This window comes from Balaenoptera borealis (genome assembly GCF_965194805.1).
Source record: "Balaenoptera borealis genome assembly, chromosome: 8".
Taxonomy (NCBI): Eukaryota; Metazoa; Chordata; class Mammalia; order Artiodactyla; family Balaenopteridae; genus Balaenoptera; species Balaenoptera borealis.
In genome coordinates, this window is record NC_138865.1 from 115,386,672 (window position 1) to 115,414,646 (window position 27,975).

General features: G+C 49.0%; 2 protein-coding genes and 1 pseudogene across 14 annotated transcripts in view; 2 read left to right on the forward strand and 1 right to left on the reverse strand.

The window, feature by feature from the left end:
• SPTAN1 (spectrin alpha, non-erythrocytic 1) overlaps positions 1-476 on the forward strand; it is a 59,868-nt gene extending 59,392 nt beyond the window's left edge. For all 12 annotated transcript variants that reach the window (XM_082403428.1, XM_082403424.1, XM_082403423.1 and 9 more), the window contains one exon: positions 1-476. In XM_082403428.1, coding sequence (XP_082259554.1) covers positions 1-126 — 126 coding nt within the window. In that variant the 3' untranslated portion in view covers positions 127-476.
• On the reverse strand, positions 475-27,538 carry DYNC2I2 (dynein 2 intermediate chain 2). Its single transcript, XM_082403460.1, is given in 10 exon segments — positions 475-810; positions 1,026-1,183; positions 1,514-1,746; positions 1,944-2,111; positions 2,529-2,638; positions 3,219-3,376; positions 3,871-3,980; positions 15,885-16,133; positions 27,231-27,431; positions 27,434-27,538. Coding segments are annotated over 10 exon segments (1,716 nt in total). The 5' UTR covers positions 27,524-27,538; the 3' UTR covers positions 475-571.
• On the forward strand, positions 11,541-12,187 carry LOC309634005 (large ribosomal subunit protein uL22 pseudogene; annotated as a pseudogene). Its single transcript has one exon. The product of its transcript is annotated as a large ribosomal subunit protein uL22 pseudogene (transcript).
• Positions 27,539-27,975: the final 437 nt, after the last annotated feature.

A 27,975-nucleotide genomic window follows, 5' to 3' on the forward strand; every position in this document is an offset into this window, starting at 1 on the left:
AACCTGACTCGGGAACAAGCCGACTACTGCGTCTCCCACATGAAGCCCTACGTGGACGGCAAGGGCCGCGAACTCCCCACTGCTTTTGACTACGTTGAATTTACCCGCTCGCTCTTCGTGAATTGATCCTCTGCTCCTAGGTTAGCCTGGCCCACGCCGCTTGCCCTGCCATCGCCTTGCTGCATGTCAACTCATCTCTGTGCTCTTAAGAAAGATACTCCAGACAGACAGTGTTGCTTTCCATTGTAACCTTAACTTGCTTAGCTTGGGGTAAGACTTAGTAGAAAATGGTGCTTCAGTAAACTGCTCCTGGTCCAGTCGCTGGTGCCATGTTGCTGTGGGGACCCCTTCCTGTCTTGAAGCCAGCTGCCCCATTCCGACTGCAGAAATATCTAAGCAGCTGGCTACTTCCCCTTTTGTTCTCCCTCCCAATTTTCTGTTTCCATGTAAAAGACAAATAAATGACTCCCCCCAAAGCTTGTCGTGTCTTCTTCATTCAGCTTCCATCAGAAACGTACAGCACAGACGTAGCCTCACCCCACCTGCCTCTGACCTTTGGACTCCCCCCACCTCAGGTGGCCACCTCTGCTGCCAGTTGGTCCAAGTCCTCTGTTTCCCGGGGTCCTTGTTCAGTGAACTCGCTGCTTAGCTGCCACACCTTTACCGTGCCCTTGGCATCGCCAGCAGCCAGGAGCTGAGTCCGCTGATGATTGAATTCAAGACAGTAGACTGGGCTTTCATCCTGGGTTTGCTTGATCGAAACTGTGGGTTTCTGGGAGCTTTTCTGGAGATCAAACAGCTGCACATCACCTTCAAGGAGAGATTCGTGGGGTAAGAGAGGCCCAGAGCAGCAGCCTCTTCACAGTTTCCTGTGCACAACATCAGGCCGTTACTCAGTTCAGCTCTCCACCCAACACGAGGAAAGTCATCCTCACCCCACGTACAATCTCCCCAACCCAGAGTTCCAGGTACAGGCTGGGCTCATGTCAACTTCAACGGATCCAAGCCTGGTGTCCATTTCCTACCTTCCCCAGAAGCAGCCGCAAACACCAAAGGGCGCACTGGGGACCAGCGCACAGCGAACAGGTACTTGTGGGACAGCTGCAGGGAGGTCAGGGGCTGGGCCTGCAGCATGGAGTACAGGTGGACGTGGCCGTCGGTCCCTGCGCTCAGGAAGAGATTCCTAGACAGGATGCAGGGCGGACAGCCAGGCAGGGGATGAGTGCTGGGGATTCAGGTGCGGCTGGGGGCTTCCTGCCAGACTCCTCATGGGCTGTCAGGCTCATGAGAGGCCTCCCTAGGCCCCCAAACCTGGGTCCTCCTCGAAAGTAAGGGGCCGATTCCCTGGCGCCAACCCCAGGAGCTCCGGATACTGGGGCTCAAATGGGGAAGACCTGGCCCAGGGCAGACCGCGGGTCCTTTAAGCAGTGCTAGGTGTGGCCTGGTGGGACTCCCTCACCCTCCCTGTGCCAGAGGCCCTGTGGCTGACGGAGGAGGCTCGGGCCCTCCCTACCTGTGGAAAGGGGAGCAGCTCACAGAGTAAACAGGACCGCCGTGGGGAGAGAAGGTGAACTGTGCCGGGGCCCGCAGGGGCACAGAGCTGGGCATCCGCGTGAGGGCGGGCTCCTCTGCTGCCAGGGAGCACTTAAGTGGGAAGCCGCCTTCCGTGCCCAGCACGAAAAGGCTTGGGTCAAAGCTGGAGAAAGCCACTGCTGTGGCACCCACCTCGGTCTCCCCCCGGGGAGGCTGTGGAGAAAAGAACAGCAGGGCAGAGCCGAGGGAATCCGCTCACGGTGTCCCCAAGGAGCCCAGGCACATGCGTGGACGCTGTGGCCCTCAGTGGCTCCCACCTGCCTGCCCCCAGGCTCACTGGCTCAGGGGTCCCACAGCCTGGGGCTGCCTCGGGGGCCCGTTTCCAGGGCAGCAGCCTCGCCCCTGTGTACCTTCTTCAGCTTGGTGCTCCTGGGGAGCTGCTGCACGGCCAGGGCGAAGCCCGCGCTGAGCTGCAGCCGGCCAGCCCCGACCGCCAGCCAGAGCAGCACCTTCCCATCCGCGGCCACGCTCAGCACCTGGAAGCGGTGGCCGTGCTGGGGCCCCGGGAGCCAAACCACCTGGACAACAGGGTGCGGGGCCGAGCTGAGAAAGGACGCCTGCCCCACCTCCCAGCAAGACCAGGTGTCACTCTCCCCCCTCCCCCCCCTCCCCTTCTCTTCCAGGGAGACTTCTGCGGGGAGGCCTGGGAGCCGCCTCGCCCACCAGAGGGTTCCAAGGTCCCCCCAGTCCCAGCAGAAAACCAGGACAGTGGGGACTGCGGCTCTGATGGAAGGGGCGGGTGTGACTCATGGCCTGGGAGCTCCGAGAATGCCAGAGGCAGCTGTTCAACTGCCAACTCCCTGGTGACCTTCTTCCTTGGCTGTGGCGAGCAGGCGCCCCCTCTCCTGCCCCGCGTCATGGAGCAGGCCCGCGACATCAAGGCGCAGCCCGGGAGGACGTGCTTCCCCACCCGCCAGGCAGGCCGCTGCTCTGACCTGGTACACGGGGTCCGTGTGCGTGTCGTCCGTCAGGCCCGTGCGCCAGAGGAGTGGGTCCTCAGGATGGCTCATGTCCCACACCAGCACCTCGCCATTGTACAGCCCACCTGCGGGACCAAGGGGGCCTGGGCGGGAGCCGACCCACACGCAGCAGCCCAGCTTCCTGGCCAAGCCCCCACCCCTCCCAGCCACTGAGCCAAGACGTGGGGCCACTTTCTCGAAAACAGTCCTGAGGAAGAAACGTCCTGGTCCCCAGGCCTCACACTCCAGCCCGCTGTACCCCACCCCAGGAAGCTTCTCCCACTGCCAGGCTACCATCCCCCGCCCAGCACCCCCCATTCCCTCCAGCTTCACCTGCCCCCTTTCCCCAAGGGTGGGGAGGCTCATCACCTCTGTCATCCCCAAGGGTGCCTGCTCCGTCCTGCCTCTTGTCCCGACCAGGCCGCACCTCTGCACGGCCCACACCCCCTCAAGACTCAGCTAAGGACCTGCCGCCTCTTCCAAGCTCTGCACCCAGCACGGGCACCCCCAGCATCCTCACCTGAGCCCAGGGGTCAGGGCCACCTGTGGTCTCTGCTTCCCCCACAGACCTGCCCTGGCCGTGACCAGGGGCTGAGGGCCCAAGGGAGGGCTTTGGCCACCCTCTGCAGGGTGGGAAGCAGAGGCAACTTAGGCTGGTCGGCTCACCTGCAACGTGGGATGGCTGCGTGGGGTGGAAGGCCAGGCACATGACAGCGCTGGGCGCCTCCACCACCGCCGACGGCTGCTGCGGGTTCAGGCCTCGCCGGTCCAGATTCCAGGCGCACACAAAGGACTTCAGCGTGCTCCAGTCCCCATCATCCAGCCTGCACGGACGTGCCCTAGCTAGCTCTGCCCCTCGGCTCGGGCTTCACCCCAACCCACCCTGCTCCCACCGTGCTCTTATCACCTGACCCACCTTCACCCCCTGCTCCCCCAAACAGGTGAGCCTCTATAGCCCCATCACACACAGACACTGTGCTGGGTATCAAAGCGGCAGAGGCTCCTCTGAGGCACCCCGAGGGCATGAGTTTCTCTGGAAAAGGGTCTCCAGGTGGGCAAACCTGGGCATATCAGGAGACGGCTCTTGGAGCAGGTGAGGCAGGCCCAGGGCTCACTGCCCAGTGCTGGCAGGTGGGCAAAGGGAGTCCCTTCCCTGCTCTTTTCCTGCCAACCTGATGCCCAGGCAGCCTTGAGAAGGAAGACTCCCAGAAAGGCCATGCTCTGGGCCAACCCCTTACTGCACAGACGGGGAGACAGAGGCTCAGAAGAGGGTCTGAGGGCCTTCTATTGCCCCACACCCAGCCCTGCTGCCACTCACCGGCCATAGGCACAGGCCACCACAGAGCCAGTGGTGCTCCAGGAGACACCAGTCACATGCAGACCCTGTCCTTGGGCTGGGGGGTAGCCCAGGGTGTGGAGGCAGGTCACCTGCAAGAGACAAACCATCCCCAACACTGAGCCCCAAAGCCGCCCAGCAGTGTAACGAAAAGCACACACAGCCTTGGGCCTCCCAATCCCTATAAGTGATTCAAGTCCACCGTCCAGCCCTAGGGGAAAGTGTGGAGCCTTCATCCCAACATCTCCCCTAACAGGATGCTTCCAGAAACCCAGAAGGAAGGGCCTTGGGAACTGAGACAGACGCCAGGCTCCAGGTCAGAGCTGGACCCTGTACTCACATCTGTTTCAAAAGCTTTGGCTTCTGAAGCTGGATGGTGGTGATGATTGCACAACAATGTGAATATACTCAATGCCACAGGATTGTACGGTTAAAAATGGTTTAAATGGTAAATTTTATGTTATGTGTATTTAAACACACACACACATTTTTTTTAAAACTCTGGCACCTTGTTTCTCAGCCCATAGGTGGCCCGCAGCAGCTAATGAGAAGGCCGGCGATGCTGGCCACAGCGAGGGATTTTGCACCACAGACACACTTTCCAGGAGGTATTTGCACCATAGACCAAAACTCCTGTGAATAGTTTCACACTTCTTGACCTCATAACCCCATATAAAGAAGCTATCCAATGGAAAGAATCCAAAATCTGTAAGAAGCTGCACTGTGCACTGCTAGTGAGAACGCAGAACAGTGCAGCCGCTGTGGAAAACAGTCTAGCAACTCCTCAGATGTTAGAGTTACCATATGGACCAGCAATTCCACTCCTAAGTATATACACAAGAGAACTGGAAACACACACTTGTACACAAATGCTCACAGCACGATCCGTAATAGCAGAGTGTGGTACATCCCTACGATAGAGTGTGATTCAGCCATAAAAGGAATGATGCACTGATAGACGCTACAACACAAGGACCCTTGATAACACTCTGCTAAGCAGAAGCAGCCAGTCACAAAGACCACTTGTTATATGATTCCATTTATAGGAAATGTCCAGAAGAGACAAATCTACAGAGACAGAAAGTGGAGCAGTTGCCAGGAGGTGCGGGGGAAATGGGGAGTGACTGCTAATGGATATGGAGTTTCTGTTTTGGGGAGGTGATGAAAATGTTCTAAAACTGACTGTGGCAATGGTTACATACCTCTGGAAATATATTAAAACTCACTGGGGCGTCCCTGGTGGCGCAGTGGTTGAGAATCTGCCTGCCGATGCAGGGGACACGGGTTCGAGCCCTGGTCTGGGAAGATCCCACATGCCGCGGAGCAACGAAGCCTGTGCACCACAACTACTGAGCCTGCGCTCTAGAGCCCGCAAGCCACAACTACTGAAGCCCGCGTACCACAACTACTGAGCCCACACGCCACAACTACTGAAGCCTGCGTGCTCTAGGGCCCGCATGCCACAACTACTGAGCCCGAGTGCTGCAGCTACTGAAGCTCGCGCGCCTAGAGCCCGTGCCCCGCAACAAGAGAAGCCACCGCAATGAGAAGCCCGCGCACTGCAACAAAGAGTAGCCCCCACTCGCCGCAACTAGAGAAAGCCCCTGGGCAGCAACAAAGACCCAACGCAGCCAAAAATAAATAAAAATTAAAAAAAAAAAAAAAAAAAAAAGATAGACAGGCTGTTCTATACCTTCACTGATGGGTATGTGTTTGCCAAGATTCAAAATATACCGCAACAAACCTGACTCCAGAGAAAAAAGTTTATGGTGAAACATCATGTAGCATTTAAAAAGGAAATAAGTCTATAATGGAAAAGAATCTGAAAAAGAATATATATATATATATATAGAACTGAATCACTTTGCTGTACACCTGAAGCTAACACAACACTGTAAATTATACTTCAATTTAAAAAATGGTAATAGGGAATTCCCTGGAGGTCCAGTGGTTAGGACTCCACGTTTCCACTGCTGGGGGCCGGGATTCGATCCCTGGTCAGGGAACTAAGATCCCACAAGCCTCACGGCACGGCCAAAAATAAATAAATAAAATAAAAAATGGTAATAAAAAATAAATAAACAGGGGCTTCCCTGGTGGTCCAGTGGCTAAGACCCCGCACTCCCAATGCAGGGGGCCCAGGTTCGATCCCTGGTCAGGGAACTAGATCCCACATGCCTAAACTAAGAGTTCACATGCCACAACTAAAGATCCTGCACATGGCAACGAAGATCCTGCATGCCACAACTAAGAGCCGGTGCAGCCAAATAAATAAATAAATGGATAGAGAAATAGAGAGATAGACAGATGGATGACATCTGTAGCAACCTGACAACACAGAACGGGCTTTGCTTCTGAAGAGAGAAGACCCCAAGATTGGTCACAGTGCCTCACAGCAGTCAGCCACACCCACATGGAAACAAGAGGCAGGACACGACACAGCAAAAAAGTCAAAGGTTTCAGGGGGCGCCCCGGTCACCTCTTCCTCATCTTTAATTCTGAAGTGTTCAGCCATGTTGTCACTGATTTTAGAATTGTGAAGTTACAGTCCTTCATTAAGAGTGGCATCTCAGGGCTTCCCTGGTGGCGCAGTGCTTAAGAATCCGCCTGCCAATGCAGGGGACACAGGTTCAAGCCCTGGTCTGGGAAGATCCCACATGGCTGTGGAGCAACTAAGCCCGTGCACCACAACTACTGAGCCTGAGCTCTAGAGCCCACGAGCCACAGCTACTGAAGCCCGCATGCCTAGAGCCCGTGCTCCGCAACAAGAGAAGCCACGGCAATGAGAAGCCCGCACACCACAATGAAGAGTAGCCCCCGCTCACCGCAACTAGAGAAAGCCCGCAGGCAGCAACAAAGACCCAACGCAGCAACAAAGACCCAACGCAGCCAAAAATGATAAATAAATAAAAGAAAAGAAAAAAAGAGTGGCATCTCAGGCTTTCCGGGGCTACTAGAGCCAAGGACGGCAGTGAAACGTCAAGGCCAACACCTAGACAGCTGGAGTAGAGACAGAACAACCAGACATGTCAGCCAAAATAGTAATTCCACCAGGAAGAACTAATCAAAATATTGATGCAAAAGAAAAACAAAGTGAGAGAGAGATTCGCTTCAGTTCTGTCATATAACAGCAAAATTTGAAAGCACTACTCCTCTGCCCAACATTCAGAAAAGCAAGAAACTTCAGGGCCATGAGGGGACCGCACGCCACACGGCCACCCAGAGGGTGCTGCCCAACCCCCCGCCCATTCACGTGTTTCCGGAGGATACGTGTCTAGAAGTGAAGCTGCTGCTGGGATGTCCAACAACAGGGGACTCAAGAAAGGCTGGTGTATCTGTGCAGTGGGACGTGAAGCAGGTTACAGGGGGACTGGGGCCCCTCTACAGGAACTGACATGGAAAGCTCTGGTGAGTGAGAAAGGTCACAAACAAAAGGTACAGTGCTTTCCATTTGTGTTTAAAATGCTCTTAATGACAACCGTAGTAGCACTCATGCTATGTGTCAGTGTAGCACGGGAAAGGCCTCGGAACCAGTGCTCCCACTCACTGTCTACGTATTACACGTTCCGTATTTCTGCGATGACTCAATTTATTATAATGAACATGTATTGCTTTTGTAATCAGAAAACAATAGTTTTTAAAGGGGGAGAAAGTAATACACAGGTGGACCAAACTAACGCACAGAAGGGTGGAAAAGCCTCAACAATTAAAAACAAAAGCTTAACCTCTCTGAATGCAACTGTAAAAGGGGGCAGGCTGAGCTGAGCTTTTTTTTTTTTTTTTTTTTAAAGTTATACAATTTTTATTTATTTATTTATTTATTTATGGCTGTGTTGGGTCTTCGTTTCTGTGCGAGGGCTTTCTCTAGTTGCGGCAAGTGGGGGCCACTCTTCATCGCGGTGCACGGGCCTTTCATTATTGCGGCCTCTCCTGTTGCGGACTCTCTTGTTGCGGCCTCTCTTGTTGCGGAGCACAGGCTCCAGACGCGCAGGCTCAGTAATTGTGGCTCACGGGCCTAGTTGCTCCAAGGCATGTGGGATCTTCCCAGACCAGGGCTCGAACCCGTGTCCCCTGCATTGGCAGGCAGATTCTCAACCACTGCGCCACCAGGGAAGCCCTGAGCTGAGCTTTTAACATTCATTACCTTCTTCTTGTGCTCTGCTTAAAAAGATACAATGACTCCACACTTTGGTGTGGACTTGGCAACAATTTTTCAGAGGGATTTTGAGGATTTCTCTCAAATAAACCGACTTTCCCATACCTATCAACAATTTGGTGGGAACAGGGCAGCTATGTATCTGGAAATAGATAGAAGGAAGATACAAGAAGAGGAGGGGAGGAGAGAAGGGCTTATGACCTCTGAATACAGAATTATCTCCATTTCTAAAGGAAGAAAACGTTGTATAAGAAAAGTTTTTACTGCTTGCTCAGCAGCCTGTCCACAGCCAACACCAGGGCTGAGCAAAAGCCACCAAGGGGCCCTCCTTCATTCAGAGGTTACCTGATCTCAAAGCAGAGGCTGTGTATCCAACTGGACATTTGAGTTGACAGGGTGACACCTCTGAGCTGTGCCTCGAGACCAGAAAGACTTGGCGATGCTGAAGTCACTAGAGCATGGACTCAAATTCCAGCTCAGCCACTTACAGCTGTATGACTGTGGACAAGTCCCTTAGCCTCTCTGACTCTCATCTATAAAATGGAGATCATGGGAATTCCCTGGCAGTCCAGTGGTTAGGATTCTGCCAGGGGCCCAGGTCTGATCCCTGGTCGGGGAACTAAGATCTCACAAACTGTTTGGTGCGGCCAAGAAAAAATAAAAAATAAAAATAAATATAGAGCTCTACCCACCACCAGAGCCTCCCATCAAGCCTCTTAGATAGCCTCAACCACCAGAGGGCAGACAGCAGAAGCAAGAAAAACTACAATCCTGCAGCCTGTGGAAGTAAAACCACATTCACAGAAAGATAGACAAGATGAAAAGGCAGAGGGCTATATTCCAGATGAAGCAACAAGATAAAACCCCAGAAAAACAACTAAATGAAGTGGAGATAGGCAACCTTCCAGAAAAAGAATTCAGAATAATTATAGTGAAGATAATCCAGGACCTCAGAATAAGAATGGAGGCAAAGATCGAGAAGATGCAAGAAATGCTTAACACAGACCTAGAAGAATTAAAGAACAAACAAACAGAGATGAACAATACAATAACTGAAATGAAAACTACACTAGAAGGACTCAATAGCAGAATAACTGAGGCAGAAGAACGGATAAGTGACCTGGAAGACAGAATGGTGGAATTCACTGCTGCAGAACAGACTAAAGAAAAGAGAATGAAAAGAAATGAAGACAGCCTAAGAGACCTCTGGGACAACATTAAACACAACAACATTCGCATTATAGGGGACCCAGAAGGAGAAGAGAGAAAGAAAGGACCCGAGAAAATATTTGAAGAGATTATAGTCGAAAACTTCCTTAACATGGGAAAGGAAACAGCCACCCAAGTCCAGGAAGCGCAGAGAGTCCCATACAGGATAAACCCAAGGAGAAACACGCCGAGACACATAGTAATCAAATTGGCAAAAATTAAAGACAAAGAAAAATTATTGAAAGCAGCAAGGGAAAAACGACAAATAACATACAAGGGAACTCCCATAAGGTTAACAGCTGATTTCTCAGCAGAAACTCTACAAGCCAGAAGCGAGTGGCATGATATACTTAAAGTGATGAAAGGGAAGAACCTACAACCAAGATTACTCTACCCGGCAAGGATCTCAATTAGATTTGATGGGGAAATCAAAAGCTTTACAGACAAGCAAAAGCTAAAAGAAATCAGCACCACCAAACCAGCTCTACAACAAACGCTAAAGGAACTTCTCTAAGTGGGAAACACAAGAGAAGAAAAGGACCTACAAAAACAAACCCAAAACAATTAAGAAAATGGTCATAGGAACATACATATCAATAATTACCTTAAATGTGAATGAATTAAATGCTCCAACCAAAAGACACAGGCTTGCTGAATGGATACAAAAACAAGACCCATATATATGCTGTCTACAAGAGACCCACTTCAGACCTAGGGACACATACAGACTGAAAGTGAGGGGATGGAAAAAGATATTCCATGCAAATAGAAATCAAAAGAAAGCTGGAGTAGCTATACTCATATCAGATAAAATAGACTTTAAAATAAAGAATGTTACAAGAGACAAGGAAGGACTCTACATAATGATCAAGGGATCAATCCAAGAAGAAGATATAACAATTATAAATATATATGCACCCAACATAGGAGCACCTCAATACATAAGGCAACTGCTAACAGCTATAAAAGAGGAAATCAACAGTAACACAATAATAGTGGGGGACTTTAACACCTCACTTACACCAATGGACAGATCATCCAAAATAAAAATAAATAAGGAAACAGAAGCTTTAAATGACACAATAGACCAGATAGATTTAGTTGATATTTATAGGACAGTCCATCCAAAAACAGCAGATTACACTTTCTTCTCAAGTGCGCACAGAACATTCTCCAGGATAGATCACATCTTGGGTCACAAATCAAGCCTCAGTAAATTTAAGAAAATTGAAGTCATATTAAGCATCTTTTCTGACCACAACGCTATGAGATTAGAAATGAATTACAGGGAAAAAGATGTTAAAAGCACAAACAGGGGCTTCTCTGGTGGCGCAGTGGTTGAGAATCTGCCTGCCAATGCAGGGGACACGGGTTCGAGCCCTGGTCTGGGAAGATCCCACACGCCACGGAGCAGCTGGGCCCGTGAGCCACAATTACTGAGCCTGCGCGTCTGGAGCCTGTGCACCACAACAAGAGAGGCCGCAGTGAGAGGCCCGCACACCGCGATGAGGAGTGACCCCCGCTTACCGCAATTAAAGAAGGCCCTCCCTCGCACAGAAACGAAGACCCAACACAGCCATAAATAAATAAAAATAAATAAAAATAAATAAAATTTTAAAAAAAAAAGCACAAACACATGGAGGCTAAACAATACGTTACTAAATAACCAAGAGATCACTGAAGAAATCAAAGAGGACATCAAAAAACACCGAGAGACAAATGACAATGAAAACACGACGATCCAAAACCTATGGGATGCAGCAAAAGCAGTTCTAAGAGGGAAGTTTATAGCTATACAAGCCTACCTCAAGAAACAAGAAAAATCTCAAGTAAACAATCTAACCTTACACCTAAAGGAACTAGAGAAAGAAGAACAAACAAAACCCAAAGTTAGCAGAAGGAAAGAAATCATAAAGATCAGAGTGGAAATAAATGAAATAGAAACAAAGAAAACAATAGCAAAGATCAATAAAACTAAAAGCTAGTTCTTTGACAAGATAAACAAAATTGATAAGCCATTAGCCAGACTCATCAAGAAAAAGAGGGAGAGGACTCAAATCAATAAAATTAGAAATGAAAAAGGAGACATTACAACAGACACCATAGAAATACAAAGCATCCTAAGAGACTACTACAAGCAACTCTATGCCAATAAAATGGACAACCTGGAAGAAATGGACAAATTCTTAGAAAGGTATAACCTTCCAAGACTGAAACAGGAAGAAACAGAAAATATGAACAGACCAATCACAAGTAATGAAATTGAAACTGTGATTAAAAATCTTCCAACACTTCCTTTTCCGGTCAGCGGCCTGAGGTGACCTCTCAAAATGGTTCGCTATTCACTTGACCCAGAAAACCCCACAAAATCATGCAAGTCGAGAGGTTCAAATCTTCGTGTTCACTTTAAGAACACTCGTGAAACAGCCCAGGCCATTAAGGGTATGCATATCCGAAAAGCCACCAAGTATCTGAAGGATGTCACTTTAAAGAAGCAGTGTGTGCCATTCCGTCGTTACAATGGTGGAGTTGGTAGGTGTGCCCAGGCCAAACAATGGGACTGGACGCAGGGTCGGTGGCCCAAAAAGAGTGCTGAATTTTTACTGCACATGCTCAAAAATGCAGAGAGTAATGCTGAACTTAAGGGCTTAGATGTAGATTCTCTGGTCATTGAGCATATCCAGGTGAACAAAGCCCCCAAGATGCGGCGCAGGACATACAGAGCTCATGGTCGGATCAACCCATACATGACCTCTCCCTGCCACATTGAGATGATCCTTACTGAAAAAGAACAGATTGTTCCTAAACCGGAAGAGGAGGTTGCCCAGAAGAAAAAGATATCCCAGAAGAAATTGAAGAAACAAAAACTTATGGCCCAGGAATAAATGCTGCAAAAAATAAATGCAAATAAAAGTAAAAAAAAAAAAAAAAAAATCTTCCAACAGGGCTTCCCTGGTGGCGCAGCGGTTGAGAATCTGCCTGCCAATGCAGGGGACACGGGTTCGAGCCCTGGTCTGGGAAGATCCCACATGCCATGGAGCGACTAGGCCCATGTGCCACAATTGCTGAGCCTGCGCGTCTGGAGCCTGTGCTCCGCAACAAGAGAGGCCGCGATAGTGAGAGGCCTGCGCACCGTGATGAGGAGTGGCCCCCACTCGCCGCAACTGGAGAAAGCCCTCGCACAGAAACGAAGACCCAACACAGCCATAAATAAATAAATAAATTAAATTAAAAAAAAAAAAATCTTCCAACAAACAAAAGTCCAGGACCAGATGGCTTCACAGGTGAATTCAATCAAACATTTAGAGAAGACCTAACATCCATCCTTCTCAAACTCTTCCAAAAAATTGCAGAGGAAGGAACACTCCCAAACTCACTCTATGAGGCCACCATCACCCTGATACCAAAACCAGACAAAGATACTACAAAACAAGAAAATTACAGACCAATATCACTGATGAATACAGATGCAAAAATCCTCAACAAAATACTAGCAAACAGAATCCAACAACACATTAAAAGGATCATACACCACGATCAAGTGGGATGTATCCCAGGGATGCAAGGATTCTTCAATATACACAAATCAATCAATGTGATACACCATATTAACAAATTGAAGAAGAAAAACCATATGATCATCTCAATAGATGCAGAAAAAGCTTTTGACAAAATTCAACACCCATTTATGATAAAAACTCTCCAGAAAGTGGGCATAGAGGGAACCTACCTCAACATAATAAAGGCCATATATGACAAACCCACAGCAAACATCATTCTCAATGGTGAAAAACTGAAAGCATTTCCTCTAAGATCAGGAACAAGACAAGGATGTCCACTCTCACCACTGTTGTTCAACATAGTTTTGGAAGTCCTAGCCACGGCAATCAGAGAAGAAAAAGAAATAAAAGGAATACAAATTGGAAAAGAAGAAGTAAAACTGTCACTGTTTGCAGATGACATGATACTATACATAGAGAATCCTAAAAACGCCACCAGAAAACTACTAGAGCTAATCAATGAATTTGGTAAGTTGCAGGATACAAAATTAATGCACAGAAATCTCTTGCATTCCTATACACTAATGATGAAAAATCTGAAAGAGAAATTAAGGAAACACTCCCATTTACCAATGCAACAAAAAGAATAAAATGCCTAGGAATAAACCTACCTAGGGAGACAAAAGACCTGTATGCAGAAAACTATAAGACACTGATGAAAGAAATTAAAGATGATACCAACAGATGGAGAGATATACCATGTTCTTGGATTGGAAGAATCAATATTGTGAAAATGACTACACTATCCAAAGCAATCTACAGATTCAATGCAATCCCTATCAAATTACCAATGACATTTTTTACGGAACTAGAACAAATCATCTTAAAATTTGTATGGAGACACAAAAGACCCCGAATAGCCAAAGCAATCTTGAGGGAAAAAAACGGAGCTGGAGGAATCAGACTCCCTGACTTCAGACTATACTACAAAGCTACAGTAATCAAGACAATATGGTACTGGCACAAAAACAGAAATGTAGATCAATGTAACAAGATAGAAAGCCCAGAGATAAACCCACGCACCTTTGGCCAACTCATCTATGACAAAGGAGGCAAAGATATACAATGGAGAAAAGACAGTCTCTTCAATAAGTGGTGCTGGGAAAACTGGACAGCTACATGTAAAAGAATGAAATTAGAATACTCCCTAACACCATACACAAAAATAAACTCAAAATGGATTCGAGACCTAAATGTAAGACTGGACACTATAAAACTCTTAGAGGAAAACATAGGAAGAACACTCTTTGACATAAATCACAGCAAGATCTTTTTTGATCCACCTCCTAGAGTAATGGAAATAAAAACAAAAATAAACAAATGGGACCTAATGAAACTTCAAAGCTTTTGCACAGCAAAGGAAACCATAAACAAGACGAAAAGACAACCCTCAGAATGGGAGAAAATATTTGCAAACGAATCAACGGACAAAGGATTAATCTCCAAAATATATAAACAGCTCATTCAACTCAATATTAAAGAAACAAACAACCCAATCCAAAAATGGGCAGAAGACCTAAATAGACATTTCTCCAAAGAAGACATACAGATGGCCACGAAGCACATGAAAAGATGCTCAACATCACTGATTATTAGAGAAATGCAAATCAAAACTACAATGAGGTATCACCTCACACCAGTTAGAATGGGCATCATCAGAAAATCTACAAACAACAAATGCTGGAGAGGGTGTGGAGAAAAGGGAACCCTCTTGCACTGTTGGTGAGAATGTAAATTGATACAGCCACTATGGAGAACAATATGGAGGTTCCTCAAAAAACTAAAAATAGAATTACCATATGATCCAGCAATCCCACTACTGGGCATATACCCAGAGAAAACTGTAATTCAAAAAGACACATGCACCCCAATGTTCATTGCAGCACTATTTACAATAGCCAGGTCATGGAAGCAACCTAAATGCCCATCGAAAGATGAATGGATAAAGAAGATGTGGTACATATATACAATGGAATATTACTCAGCCATAAAAAGGAACGAAATTGAGTCATTTGTTGAGAAGTGGATGGATCTAGAGACTGTCATACAGAGTGAAGTAAGTCAGAAAGAGAAAAACAAATATCGTATATTAACGCATGTATGTGGAACCTAGAAAAATGGTACAGATGAACCAGTTTGCAGGGCAGAAGTTGAGACACAGATGTAGAGAACAAACGTATGGACACCAAGGGGGGAAAACCGCGGTGGGGTGGGGATGGTGGTGTGCTGAATTGGGCGATTGGGATTGACATGTATACACTGATGTGTATAAAATTTATGACTGATTTAAAAAAAAAAAGACATGGAGCGCTTCCTAGGAGCGAAACAAACAAACAAACAAATAAATAAATATATATATATATATGTATATATATATAAAATGGAGATCAGGATAGCACTACCTCATACAGTTGTCCTGAGGGATAGATGAGTTGGCACAGAGAGTGCCGGGGGAAACACAGCTGAGTGGTTAAGAAAATAAGATCCTGGGCTTCCCTGGTGGCGCAGTGGTTAAGAATCTGCCTGCCAATGCAGGGGACACGGGTTCGAGCCCTGGTCTGGGAAGATCCCACATGCCGCGGAGCAACTAGGCCCGTGAGCCACAACTACTGAGCCTGCGCGTCTGGAGCCTGTGCTCCGCAACGAGAGGCCGCAATAGTGAGAGGCCCGCGCACCGCGATGAAGAGTGGCCCCCACTCGCCGCAACTAGAGAAAGCCCTCGCACAGAAACGAAGACCCAACACAGCCAAAAATAAATAAATAAATTAAAAGGAAAAAAAAAAAGAAAAGAAAATAAGATCCAGAGTCAGACTGTCCAGGTTCAAATCCTGCCTCTACCGCTTACCAGCGGTGAAATGGAGATAACAAGGGCACCTACTTCAAGGGCAGCAGGGAAGGCCCAATGACTTCTTCTTAACTTAGCTTAGTACCTGGCAAAACGTAAGAGCTCGGTGAATGCTGTTATTATTATTGTTGGTGTTACTATTGCTTGCATGGCACAAAAGAAGGACTTAAAAATGGGGTAGAGCCTCAACCTGAGGCAGCCCAGGCCCACACCAGCCCATCCCTACCGTCTGCTGCTGCTCGGACCAGTTCACCTCGAAGCCGTCAAACGCATGGCTCTGCCAATTCTTGTTCAGCTCTCGGGTAACCATGGCCTCCACTCTCCGGAGAAAGGCCGCAAGCCGGGGGCCATCATACTGGGGCACAGATGGCAGACTGACCGGCTCAGGGGCCTCGGTCTGCACCTCAGCATCTGCATGCTTCCGGGTCTGGGCGGACGCTTCAGCAGTGGCAATGCTGGCCGTCTGGCAACTTTTCTGGAGAAGGAGATCGAAACACAGTCACCAGCCAGATGTACACCCAGCATCACCTGCCCAGGGCACTCACCCTCCCCCAAGGATAAATACCAATGGACTGCAGTTCATTCTGTCTGTCCCCTTCCTCTAGTAACTAGCCCATCTTTCTTTGTGGCGGGGGTGAAGACGACCCACTGAGAGGGATACATGACCTCCAGCTAGCCAATCGGAGCACTCGGTCCCTCCCCAGCCACAGTGATTGGTTTGGGGTGACCCAGTAAGGGCCTGACCCAGGACTTTCGGTGACACTATTTGGAGGGAACATGGGAGGGCCCTTTTTGAAAATACGGACAGCAAGAAGAATCAGGTCATCTTAGAGCCAGCAGCGGCTGTCTTAGCCAGTGCTGAAGAACCTCAGACCTGGCCACCAACAGAACACCCCTCTTCTCCCCCAACTTGGCAGCCAGCCCTCTCCAGTAGGGTACCTTCCAAGGTGCCACCGTGATCAAAGGACACATGTGTGTGCGTGATGAGCTAGTTGGGAGAAGACAGACTACTCCCCAGCTGCCACTCCTCTCCACCCTGCCACCTGTCTCCAGTTCCTTGTCCCCTGTTTATCTGGGCAGAAGGACAGACATCAGATCAGGGAAGGAGATGCAGCCTCCCTTTCTTGAAGACATGACCAATCTTTACCAAGCGAGGGCCCCTATACCACTGAGATTACTGTCATCCACAAGAGGCTCTCCTCATGTGGCCACTTACCAGGCACCTGCAGCTACAGGACAGTGACGAGGCCTGGACCCCTGTGCTCTCTGCTCAGACTTGGGCACCAGGCCAGTGTTAGTAAGCCTGAAGGAAGGGGGCTGGCCGCACACAGGCGTAGCTCTTGTTAGAATGTGGAGAATTCAGCACTTGTCTCCATGCTCCTCTTCACATTCAACTTAATCCTCTCTTTGCTTGTCCATCTCCCATTAAACTCTGAGCCCCTCCAGCATAAGAACTTCCCTGGTGGCGCAGTGGTTAAGAACGCACCTGCCAATGCAGGGGACATGGGTTCAAGCCCTGGTCTGGGAAGATCCCACATGCTGCGGAGCAACTAAGCCCGTACGCCACAACTACTGAGCCTGTGCTCCAGAGCCCATGAGCCACAACTACTGAGCCCACGTGCCACAACTACTGAAGCCCACGTGCCTAGAGCCCGTGCTCCGCAATAAGAGAAGCCACCACAATGAGAAACCCGCACACCACAGTGAAGAGTAGCCCCGGGCTCCCCTGGTGGTGCAGTGGTTGAGAATCCGCCTGCCAATGCAGGGGACATGGGTTCAAGCCCTGGTCCGGGAAGATCCCACATGCCATGGAGCAACTAAGCCCATGTGCCACAACTACTGAGCCTGTGCTCTAGAGCCTGCGAGCCACAACTACTGAGCCCGCCTGCTGCAACTACTGAAGTCCACGTGCCTAGAGCCCGTGCTCCACAAGAGAAGCCACCACAATGAGAAGCCCGTGCACCACAACAAAGAGTAGCCCCCGCTCACCGCAACTAGAGAAAGCCTGCACACAGCAACGAAGACCCAGCACAGCCAAAAATTAATTAATTAATTAATTTTAAAAAAAGAAAGAAAGAACCCTGTCTATCTTTACATCCCCAGCACTTTGCATGGGATTTGACAGATAGTACAAGTTCATTCATACTATACACACACACATTTTATTTCTCTATTTAACATCTACTTGCCAGGTGCTGTCAGGCTATTATGGACATAGCAGAAAAACAAACATGCAAGATTCCTGTGCCCGAGGAGCTTACGTAGGGGTTGGGGGCAGGCAAATAAACACACAAGAAAAACATGATGGAACACAAGTGGCGCTAGGTGGACGCAGAGGTGTGGGAGAGAAGGGAACAGCTGGGGAGGCGACTGGGATGGGATGGCGAGGAAGCCTCTGGGGAGATGGCATTTGAGCTAAGGTGTGAAGGACAAGTGGAAAGCTGCAGGAAATAGGGTCCCAGGAAGGGGTGGGGGAGAGAACAGAACAAAACCTTACGAAGAGAAGGCCCCATACTTAGAGGCTGGACGGCAGGCAGCATACCTGGGAGCAGAGGGTGAGGGAGGGCAGCCCACGGGCAAGGTCCAGGCAACAGAAAGTCTGTGAGCCAGGACAAAGGGCTAGGGATTCCTTCGCAGTATAAGCCACAGGGCCATGATGAGAACCAGTGGATGGGGTGTCCCTGAACTGAAAGTGAGGGCAAATTCCAGGAGAAGAGAACACAGAAGGCTTTCTGTTAGACCCCCTTTAGACAGATGCCCCTCAGACATCCCCATGGAGGCGTCAAGGATTTCTGAGACTGGTCACGAGGCATGAGGCTCCGGAAAGCATCCAACCACAGATGTGACTTGAAGCCACAAGACGAGGAGTCCACTGAGGGAGCGTGAACACTGAGCAATCAATGGATGGGCACAGGAATCAGAAAGTAAACACGCCGATGGGATTTCCCTGGTGGCACAGTGGTTAAGACTCCGAGCTCCCAATGCAGGGGGCCCAGGTTCGATCCCTGGTCAGGGAACTAGATCCCACATGCATGTCGCAACCAAGAGTTTGCATGCCACAACTAAGGAGCCCACGTACCGCAATTAAGGAGCCAGCACAACCACATAAATAAATATTTTTTTTAAAAAAAGAAAAAAAGAAAGTAAACATGCTGAGCCAAAATGTTAAAAGACTGTGGGTGAATCTCAAACTTCCTGGAAGCCTCGAAGATTGTAACAGTACCAGTTATTAAATGTTAATTGAGGCACTGTCCCCATAGCTTTACCTGTATCATCTTTTTTTTTTTTTTTTAATTTATTTATTTATTTTTGGCTGTGTTGGGTCTTCGTTGCTGCCCGTGGGCTTTCTCTAGTTGTGGTGAGCAGGGGCCACTCTTCACTGTGGTGCGCGGGGTTCTCATCGCAGTGGCTTCTCTTGTTGCGGAGCATGGGTTCTAGGAGCACGGGCTTCAGTAGTTGTGGCATGTGGGCTCAGTAGTTGTGGCTCATGGGCTCTAGAGCACAGGCTCAGTAGTTGTGGCGCACGGGCTTAGTTGTTCTGCGGCATGTGGGATCTTCCCAGACCAGGGCTCGAACCCATTTCCCCTGCATTGGCAGGCGAATTCTTAACCACTGCGCCACCAGGGAAGCCCCTACCTGTATCATCTTATGCATGCTCACGACCACCCTATAAAGTAAATCCTATTTTTGCGTTTCTAAGGTTGGCACTGAGGCACAGAGAAGTTAAGTAACTCACCCAAGGTCACACAGCAAAGAGGCAATCACAATAGAGCTTGAACCCAGGCATTCTGACACGCAACACTAAATTATCTCTCAGTTAAGGTGTTTTCTCTCAGTCTAAAATCCTGGCCACTAATCACATCAGATGAACTCAAAACAATGTTTCTAAGAGAATGTTACATGAATGTCTTAATGTAAAAATTAATGTAAAGTCACAACCACAAACAAAAATGTCCAAAGAGACAACAAGCTCTTAACTTTTCAGGTATTGCTATTCGTGTTCCTTTGCTGTTTGCTTATTCAGGCAAATAACAGATGCCAAAACACTAAGGAAAATTTAAGGAGGGAAACTTAACTAAAACTTCATTAAAAAACTTAAAACCAATGACACTGCACCCATAATTTTTTTCTGTTAACTGGTAAGAAGCCACTATTATTCTCTCTTCACTCTGGGACACCTAAGTCAGTTCCCATGGTTCGAGATACACATAACTCATCCGACCCTGACCCATCTAGGGATGAGGCCCGGAGGCTCCCGGGGGAAGGGCTTGCCCACGGCCGCCACACACAGGGTGGTGCCTTCCATGCCAGGCAGCATGTGGCTGTCGCCAGGGCGTGGCTCCCATAATAAGCCCTCTAAGAGGTGAGCGGAAGAATTCGGGGTGAGCAGGATCCTTGCTCCCTGGGCAGGTGACCACAGTGGATGCTGGGCCTGCCGCCTGCCTTCTGCACCTCAGAGGCATTGCAGGGGAAAACAGGTGGGACGCAGCCAGACTTTGATCACACTGGGACATGTGGCCAAGAAACAGGAGAACCATTCCCAAACCAAGATCCTCAAACTCTGTGCAGCCTTAAGCGGAGCAGGAAGCCGGTGGGACTCAGGGAGCAGAGTCCAGGTGGCAGTCCTGCCCTCCGGTCCCTAGAGAGCCTACAGACACCCAGAATGTCAGGGCTCCTGCATCTTGCTGACGAAGGAAACTGAGGCCCAGAATGGTGAGGAAATACCTTCTAGAGAATCTGCCCTCCCCACAAGGGCCAGTTTTTCCAAAAACTTCCTACCCATGACGCAGGCTGGGCCCAAACACCAGGCCTGTAGCTACTGACTGGATGAGAAGCAGAGATTAACCAGGCCAGGCCAATTGGGTTCTCTCAGGGAAATTCAGACCTGAGACAAAGACTCAACAAGATAAACGGCACATGCCTGGAACTGAAACACAGTGCCAACAATCAGCCAGCGCCACAGTGCAGACAGGAGACGCGCAGAGATAGGCCTCAGGGGGTGCGCGGCAACAGGAGAGCTGAGAGGTGGAGGGAGGGTCCCAAAGCCGCCTAGCTTCTGGTTCCTGCCCCTTCCTCAGGACCAGCTGCATCTCCATGCCAAGCCCAGGAGATACCTCCGCATCCTAAAGAAAAGCGTCCGACGGGAGCTGGTTTGGCTGGTTTCTGTTACTTGCTGCCAGAGCCCTAACCCATACCCAGGAGGGCTCCACCTCCCAAACCACCACCCCACAAAGCTCCACTTCGGAAATAAGATGCCTCTGCTGGTCTCAAGGACTGGTCAATCAATTTCAGGAACACTTCTCATGACTGAGGAAATGGCCCTCATGAGCCAGGCGACCAGCCACTCTCCAGCAACAGGTGGCAACAGTGGCCCAGAGGGGTGTTCCGTGAGAGAACTGGACTCTTCCCCACCTTCAGCCCCAAAGGTTAAAGGAATCCCATGTCGACAGTGCCTACGCATGATTCATTCATTCAGAAACTGTCCAGCCAGGGGCTTCCCTGGTGGCGCAGTGGTTAAGAATCCTCCTGCCAATGCAGGGGACACGGGTTCGAGCCCTGGTCCGGGAAGATCCCACATGCCGCGGAGCAACTAAGCCCGTGCGCCACAACTACTGAGCCTGCGCTCTAGAGCCCGCGAGCCACAACTACTGAGCCCACGTGCCACAACTACTGAAGCCCACGCGCCTAGAGCCCACGTTCCACAACAAGAGAAGCCACTGCAATGAGAAGCCCGCGCACCGCAAGGAAGAGTAGCCCCCGCTCCCCGCCAACTCGAGAAAGCCCATGTGCAGCAACGAAGACCCAACACAGCCAAAAATTTAAAAATAAATAAATAAAATAAATAAATTTTTTAAAAAAGAAACAAGAGTATTTAAAAAAGAAAAAAGAAACCCATTCACACGGTGTCAACATGAAGTGGACAAACATCAAGGTCGTAAGTAGAATACAGTCACTTTCTTATTAAAAACATACCTTCTAGATCTCCCTGACTATTGATTATAAAACACACCAATTGGGACTTCCCTGGTGGCGCAGTAGTTAAGAATCCCCCTGCCAATGCAGGGAACACGGGTTTGAGCCCTGGTCCGGGAAGATCCCACATGCCGCGGAGCAGCTAAGCTCGTGTGCCACAGCTACTGAGTCTGCACTCTAGAGCCCTCGAGCCACAACTACTGAAGCCTGCGTGCCTAGAGCCTGTGCTCCGCAACAAGAGAAGCCACCGCGATGAGAAGCCCGTGCACCCAACTAGAGAAGGCTCGTGTGCAGCAACGAAGACCCAACGCAGCCAAAAATAAAAAATATATATAAATAAATAAATTTAATAAATAAATAAATAAAACATACCAATTATTTAGTAATAGCTCTTCAGGAGGAAACTATATTAAATATACACATCAGTTGTGAGACACACTCCTTTGTAATATCTGTTAAAATGGGGGTTGGGAGGATGACGAAATACAGAAACACACAGAGAATAGGCAGAGGTCTGGGACGCTGTGCAGCTGAAGGCCGAGCCCCCTCACTCCCCTCGGCAGTAACCACCACCCGCAAATACGGAGCACACAGCCCATCATTTCACCCCCAAAACCCACCTGAGCCGCACACCTGACTCCAGAGTAGAAGAGGACCTCAGAGACCATTCTAGACTAGCGTCGTCAATGAGCAGGGCCCCAGAATCACCGGGAGGCTCCTAACAGACAAACTGCTGCTTCCTCCCTGTACAGTTTCTGGTTCAGTAGGTCTAGGATGGGGCCCTAGAATTTGCTCTGCTAACAAGCCCCCAGGTGATGCCATGGGGAGGGCACTCAGACCCCAGATGTGGGCCTAGCCCCTCAGCTGTATACTTCCCATGGCCACACCCCAGGCCCCAGAGCCCTCATCTCTGCCCTTGAGGTGCAGACAGTGCTCATATCGCCCCCCCTTCCCCTTCTCTGGGGACCCAGGTTTCACCTGGGGTAGGATGGGGTGAGACAGGGCTCCTCCCCAGGGGCTGAGAAATGCTGCCAATGTGCTCATGGCTCGGCACTGTCACTGCCACATCCATCCATTCAGGCTCACTCCTGCTCCCCCTCCCTCCCTCCCAGAATTTCCCTTTCCCTCAGGTTCTCTTCCCAGCCCTCCCTTCCATGTCCTTTCCTTTGAGTCTTATACACACAGCTGATGATACTCAGGTGTGATGGGAGCTGAGATGACTCCTGACCTAATTCAGCGGCTCTTTATCAGCATACCAACAAAATTTGACCCTGGTGTGAAATACATTTTGATGTTACCTAGCAGAAGCTGTATGATGGGACTATCTTGGATATAAAGTTGATGGGAATTCCCTGGCAATCCAGTGCTTAGGACTTGGCACTTTCACTGCTGGGGCCGGGGTTCAATCCCTGGTCAGGAAACTTAAGATCCTGCAAGCCTCACAGCACAGCCAAAAAAAAAAAAAAAAAACCAAGTTGAGCTGAGTGGATTTTGTGACGCAACATAGACAATTACACTGCCTCTTGTCTCACTGGTGTGAGACCTCCAAGAGTGTGGGGGTAACTGAACCCAGAACCAACATCAAGGTACTTCAAGGTATGACCGCCTGTTCTTTTTGTTGTTGTTTTTGGGGGGATTTTTTTTTTAATATTTATTTATTTATTTATTTTTGGCTGCGTCAGGTCTTAGTTGCAGCGTGGGCTCTTCATCGTGGCTCATGGGCTTCTTTCTAGCTGTGGCGCGTGGCCTCCAAAGCACGTGGGCTCTGTAGTTTGTGGCATGCGGGCTCTCTAGTTGAGGCGTACGGGCTCAGTAGCCCCGCGGCATGTAAGATCTTAGTTCCCTGACCAGGGATCGAACCTGCAACCCCTGCACTGGAAGGCAGATTCTTAACCACTGGACCACCAGGGAAGTCCGTGACCTCCTGTTTACTTGAACTTGCCTCTTGAGTATATCAGGGTAGCAAACAGTTACTCAAAAGATGACTTGGAGCTGAGAGTCAACCAATAAAGACAGTGATGATCAACATTTTCATAGAAGCTGGGAGACCATGTTATGCCACACCACCTTTGAGTTATAACTATTGTAGGCTACTCTGGTGTTGTCTTCGCATGTGTCTTGGAAAAAAACCACAAAAAACCCTAGTATCAAAACTATTAGCAAACTCCAAAAGGTTGAGAACCACAAATCTAATTCTTGAAAACATGTAAAAGGCCAAACCCCAGGTTAAAAACAAACACCCTCCAGCAGGGGGTTCCATATGCTACAGAACCCACCAAGGGGAGGAAGCAGCAGCAGGCCCAGAAAGAGGGAGGAGCGGACAGGTAGGCAACTAAGTTTAATTCAAACCAGGAGGGGAGAAATGCATCAGAATCATGCCCATGGATGACAGGACACAAGAAAAGTATCCAATTCAGTATTTCCTGGGGGCCTTTGGGACATGCAAAAGTACACAAGGCCCACACCCTGCCCTCTGGGAGCTCAGAGTCCAAAGGAGACAGACTGGAATGCCCAAAATGCAACTGCTGATAAAAAAGTTCTAGAACTAGATGGTAGTGATGGTTGCACATTGTGAATGTACTTCATATCACTGAATTTACACTTTAATACAGTAAATTTTATAGGTATCTCACCACAAAAAACAGAAAAATGCACCCTACTTTCTGATAGGATCAGAATGGGCTTCAGAAAGGTAAATCTGCTGGAAAGTAGGGTGGATGAAATTAGTGGTTCTGAAGTTTTGCCACACATTAGAATAACCTGGGGAGCTTTTATAAAACCAGATTCCTAGGTCACACCATACCGATTAAACCAGAATCACTGGAGGTAAGGACCAGACATTCATATTTTTCAAGACTTCCAGGGCATTCCAGGGTCGGCCAAGTTTGAGAAAGCAGATGAGTAAGGTCAAGGCGATCAGGAGCCCTTCATCTCAAACAGCTGACTGGTTGACTGACCATGAGACTCATGATCGCCCCCACCTGAACAGAACTGGGATCTCAAACTGTTTTCCCAGGAGCATCTCATTTAATCCCAAAGAAGTATTCTACCAAGACCTACTTTGCAAAGAGATCACATGACTGGCCCAAGGCCAAGCCCCCAAAGAGTCTGTGCACTCAAACCCACAGACTGGTCCCAAAGTCCAGGACCCTGTCCCTCTGTGAACCAATCGAAACAGGACAAGAAAAGTCAAATCAAGCCAAAGATCATTAATACTTAAAAAAAAAAAAATCCATCACCGGGACGTAAAAGTACATTCCAATATTGCACCACTACGTGGGCCAAGCAAAGAACAATTTTCGGCTTTTCCAAAGTAACTTAAAAAAATTAAGAAAAAAAATAAAAAATAAATAAAAAAAAAAATTAAGAAGCTGCATACAAATTTAGCTAAAACACTCATCACAGGGTTTATCGATAAGAGAAAAATTGGAAACAGTCCTTCAAAAGGGACTGATTAAATAAAATGAAGTTATAAAAAAAATTTTAAACACAAAGGATGTTCAGGGTGTACTGAGTGAAAAAAGTGGGTCTACAAAATATTATGTACAGTGTGATTCCATTTTTGCAAAAAAAAAATGGGAGAAATCAGACAAAACAAAAAAGGAGCAGGTATAAACCAAATGCCTGGGGAATGAGACTGTGGGGTGGTTTTTATTTCCAGTTTTTGCTTATCCAGATTTTTTTCTAAATTTTGGACACAGAAACTTTTATAAAGAGAAACAAGTTAATTTGGAAAAAGCAACTTACCACTTTCCTCTGACCCCTGCAACAGTCTTACAACTTAATAAAGAATCTCCTTCAATAAGACAGGAGAGACTGATTCAAGTGAACCACCTGAGATGAAAGCCTTTACACCTAAAGTATTAGAATCAGTTCTTAGAGCCCTACGGGTTAAAACTATAGCTACAAGAAAATCAACAAGCCTCAATCTCATTCTTTGTTTAAAAAAATAAAAAAGTAAAAAGTTAGACTGAATCAGTGGTTCCCAACCTGGAATCTTTTAAAATCTGTATCTTGGACTTCCCCAGTGGCCCAGTGGTTAAGAATCCGCCTGTCAATACAGGGGACACAGGTTTGATCCCTGGTTCGGGAAGATCCTACATGCCGCAGAGCAACTAAGCCCGTGCGCCACAACTCGTGAGCCTGCGCTCTAGAGCCTGCGTGCTGCAAGGACTGAAGCCCGCGCACCTAGAGCCCGCGCCCTGCAACGAGAAGCCCCTGCAGTGAGAAGCCTGCGCACCAGCAACAAACAGTAGCCCTGGCTCGCCGCAACTAGAGAAAGCCCGCGTGCAGCAACAAAGACCTAACGCAGCCAAAAAAAAAAAAAAAATTAAATTAAATATGAATCTCAGCAAACAAGAGCTATTTCAAGTATTTTTTCAAAGCCAGTGAATGTGAATTACACATTTACCTTCAGTAAAGATGGATAGATATAACTAAACTATCCGCTGCCTTTAACTAGAACCATTTCTATCCAGCATGGTGAAGTGTGAAGTGCTTTGAAGCCAGATGAAATCTGGCTTGAGACCTGCAGACTGCTGGCCTGAGGCAAGAAACCTGTCCTCAAGAGTACGACATCATAGAAACCTCATTGGTATTGGTGTTGTGAGGACATGGTCTCTGCAGGTTCTAACACCTGTGTGGCAAGCTAAGCCTGAGTTTCCTCTGCTGGGAAATATGCAGCCCCCTTGCAATGCTCATTTTCACCGAGGAAAAGCCAACATCCTTACAATGATGCGCAAGCCCTCTACTTGACCTGCCTCTCCTTACCCTCTCTGACCTCACCTGGAACTATTCTGCCCTTCTCTTTCCTCTCCAGCCCCACCTGCCTCCTCACACACACCAGATTGGCTCCAACCCCAGGGCCTTTGCACTTGAAGTTTGTTCTCCCTGGGCTGTTCTACCTCAGGTATCCACTTGGCGGACTCTCTCACTCCAAGTCCTTGCTCCAACATCACTCTCTCCATGAGGCCCGCGCGGCAGCCCACCCTCTCACTCCCCACCTCAGTCTTTCTAATCCCTCGCCCTTTTTCTTTTGTCCATGTCCACTGTTCACCTCTAACACACAGTATACTTATTTATTACGTACACTGTTTATTTCCTGTCCGCTGCAGACAAGCGCCCCGTGTAAGCTCCGGGAGGGAGCTCACCCACTGGTGACGGAGGAACCGCCACCGACGCAGCAGGGGCTCCAAGTCTACACACAGATCCCTCAGAAGCCCTGGCCCCCTGCAGCCCTGCCCTCATCTCAGACCACCTCGTCTGTGTGCTTTGGCTTAAACTACGTACTAGAAAACGGGTGTATCTCGACCTGAAGATGCAGTTTGGTCGTGTTTTTTAAGTGAAAGTTAGTCTGAAATGCCTAAAAACCGCAGTTCACACGAAATCCTTCAAAACGTCGGGTTTTTAGAGGTTTTAAAGAAACTTTTTGTTGCTATTCAAAGACTGGGGAAACTGAGACGAGGGTATCCCAAATGGTTAGTTTCTGCGAGTTAAAATATAAAAATAAAACGGTGGGACCTCAGAACCTGGCCCGGCAGCCGCGCGAGGCCCCTCGCCCTCCCGCCCACGTCGCCCCTCGCCAGGCCCGCGCCCTCACCGTCTCCCCGCGGATGCCCTGGACGCCCCTCCACTGCGAGGGCACGGACGCCACGCCCAGGGTCTCGTCCTGCAGCGGCCCGGGCCGCTCGGGCCGCTCGGTGCCCGCAGCCCCGCCTGAAGCCAGCGCCTCAGCACCCGCGCTTCCCGCGCGGCAGAGCTGCCCCGGCTGCGCGCGGGTTGCCGTGGAGACGGCTCCGCCCCCCCCCCCTCCGGCGCCGGCGCACTCCGACACAACCTTCGCCCCCGCTCGTCCAGAGCGGAAGGCTGGGAAGGTGAGGCTATCGGCGCCATTTTTGAATTTGTCAGCGCGCCCACCGCTCCAAGACGCAAGAAGAGATAAATTATTCTTTTCCGACGGTGCGACAAGCAATACCAGTTCTGGATTCTCCAAACGCAGAGGGAGCCCGCTTAGGGCATGCGCGGCTACTCTGGGTGGGGAGGGAAGTGCGGAAGCGACGCACTCGTGCCAAGTTCAAAGATGGCGCTGAGCCTCCAGGCGCAGAGGCGAGGGCGGGAGGCTGTGGCCGCGGCGGGCTGGAGTTATGGGGCTTCGGGGCGCAGAGCTGGCGCAGCAGCGGAGTGCTCCAGCAGAGCTCCAATTGGCGACCACCTCGAAGCCAAGTGCTCGCCGTCTGATCCTCAGTTTTTGCCACAATAGAATGGCGATTTTAAATATCCATATGCGGATCCAGTGTGGTTGCGTAGTTGGAAGGCCCAAATGAGGTCGAATGTAGAAAAACGCT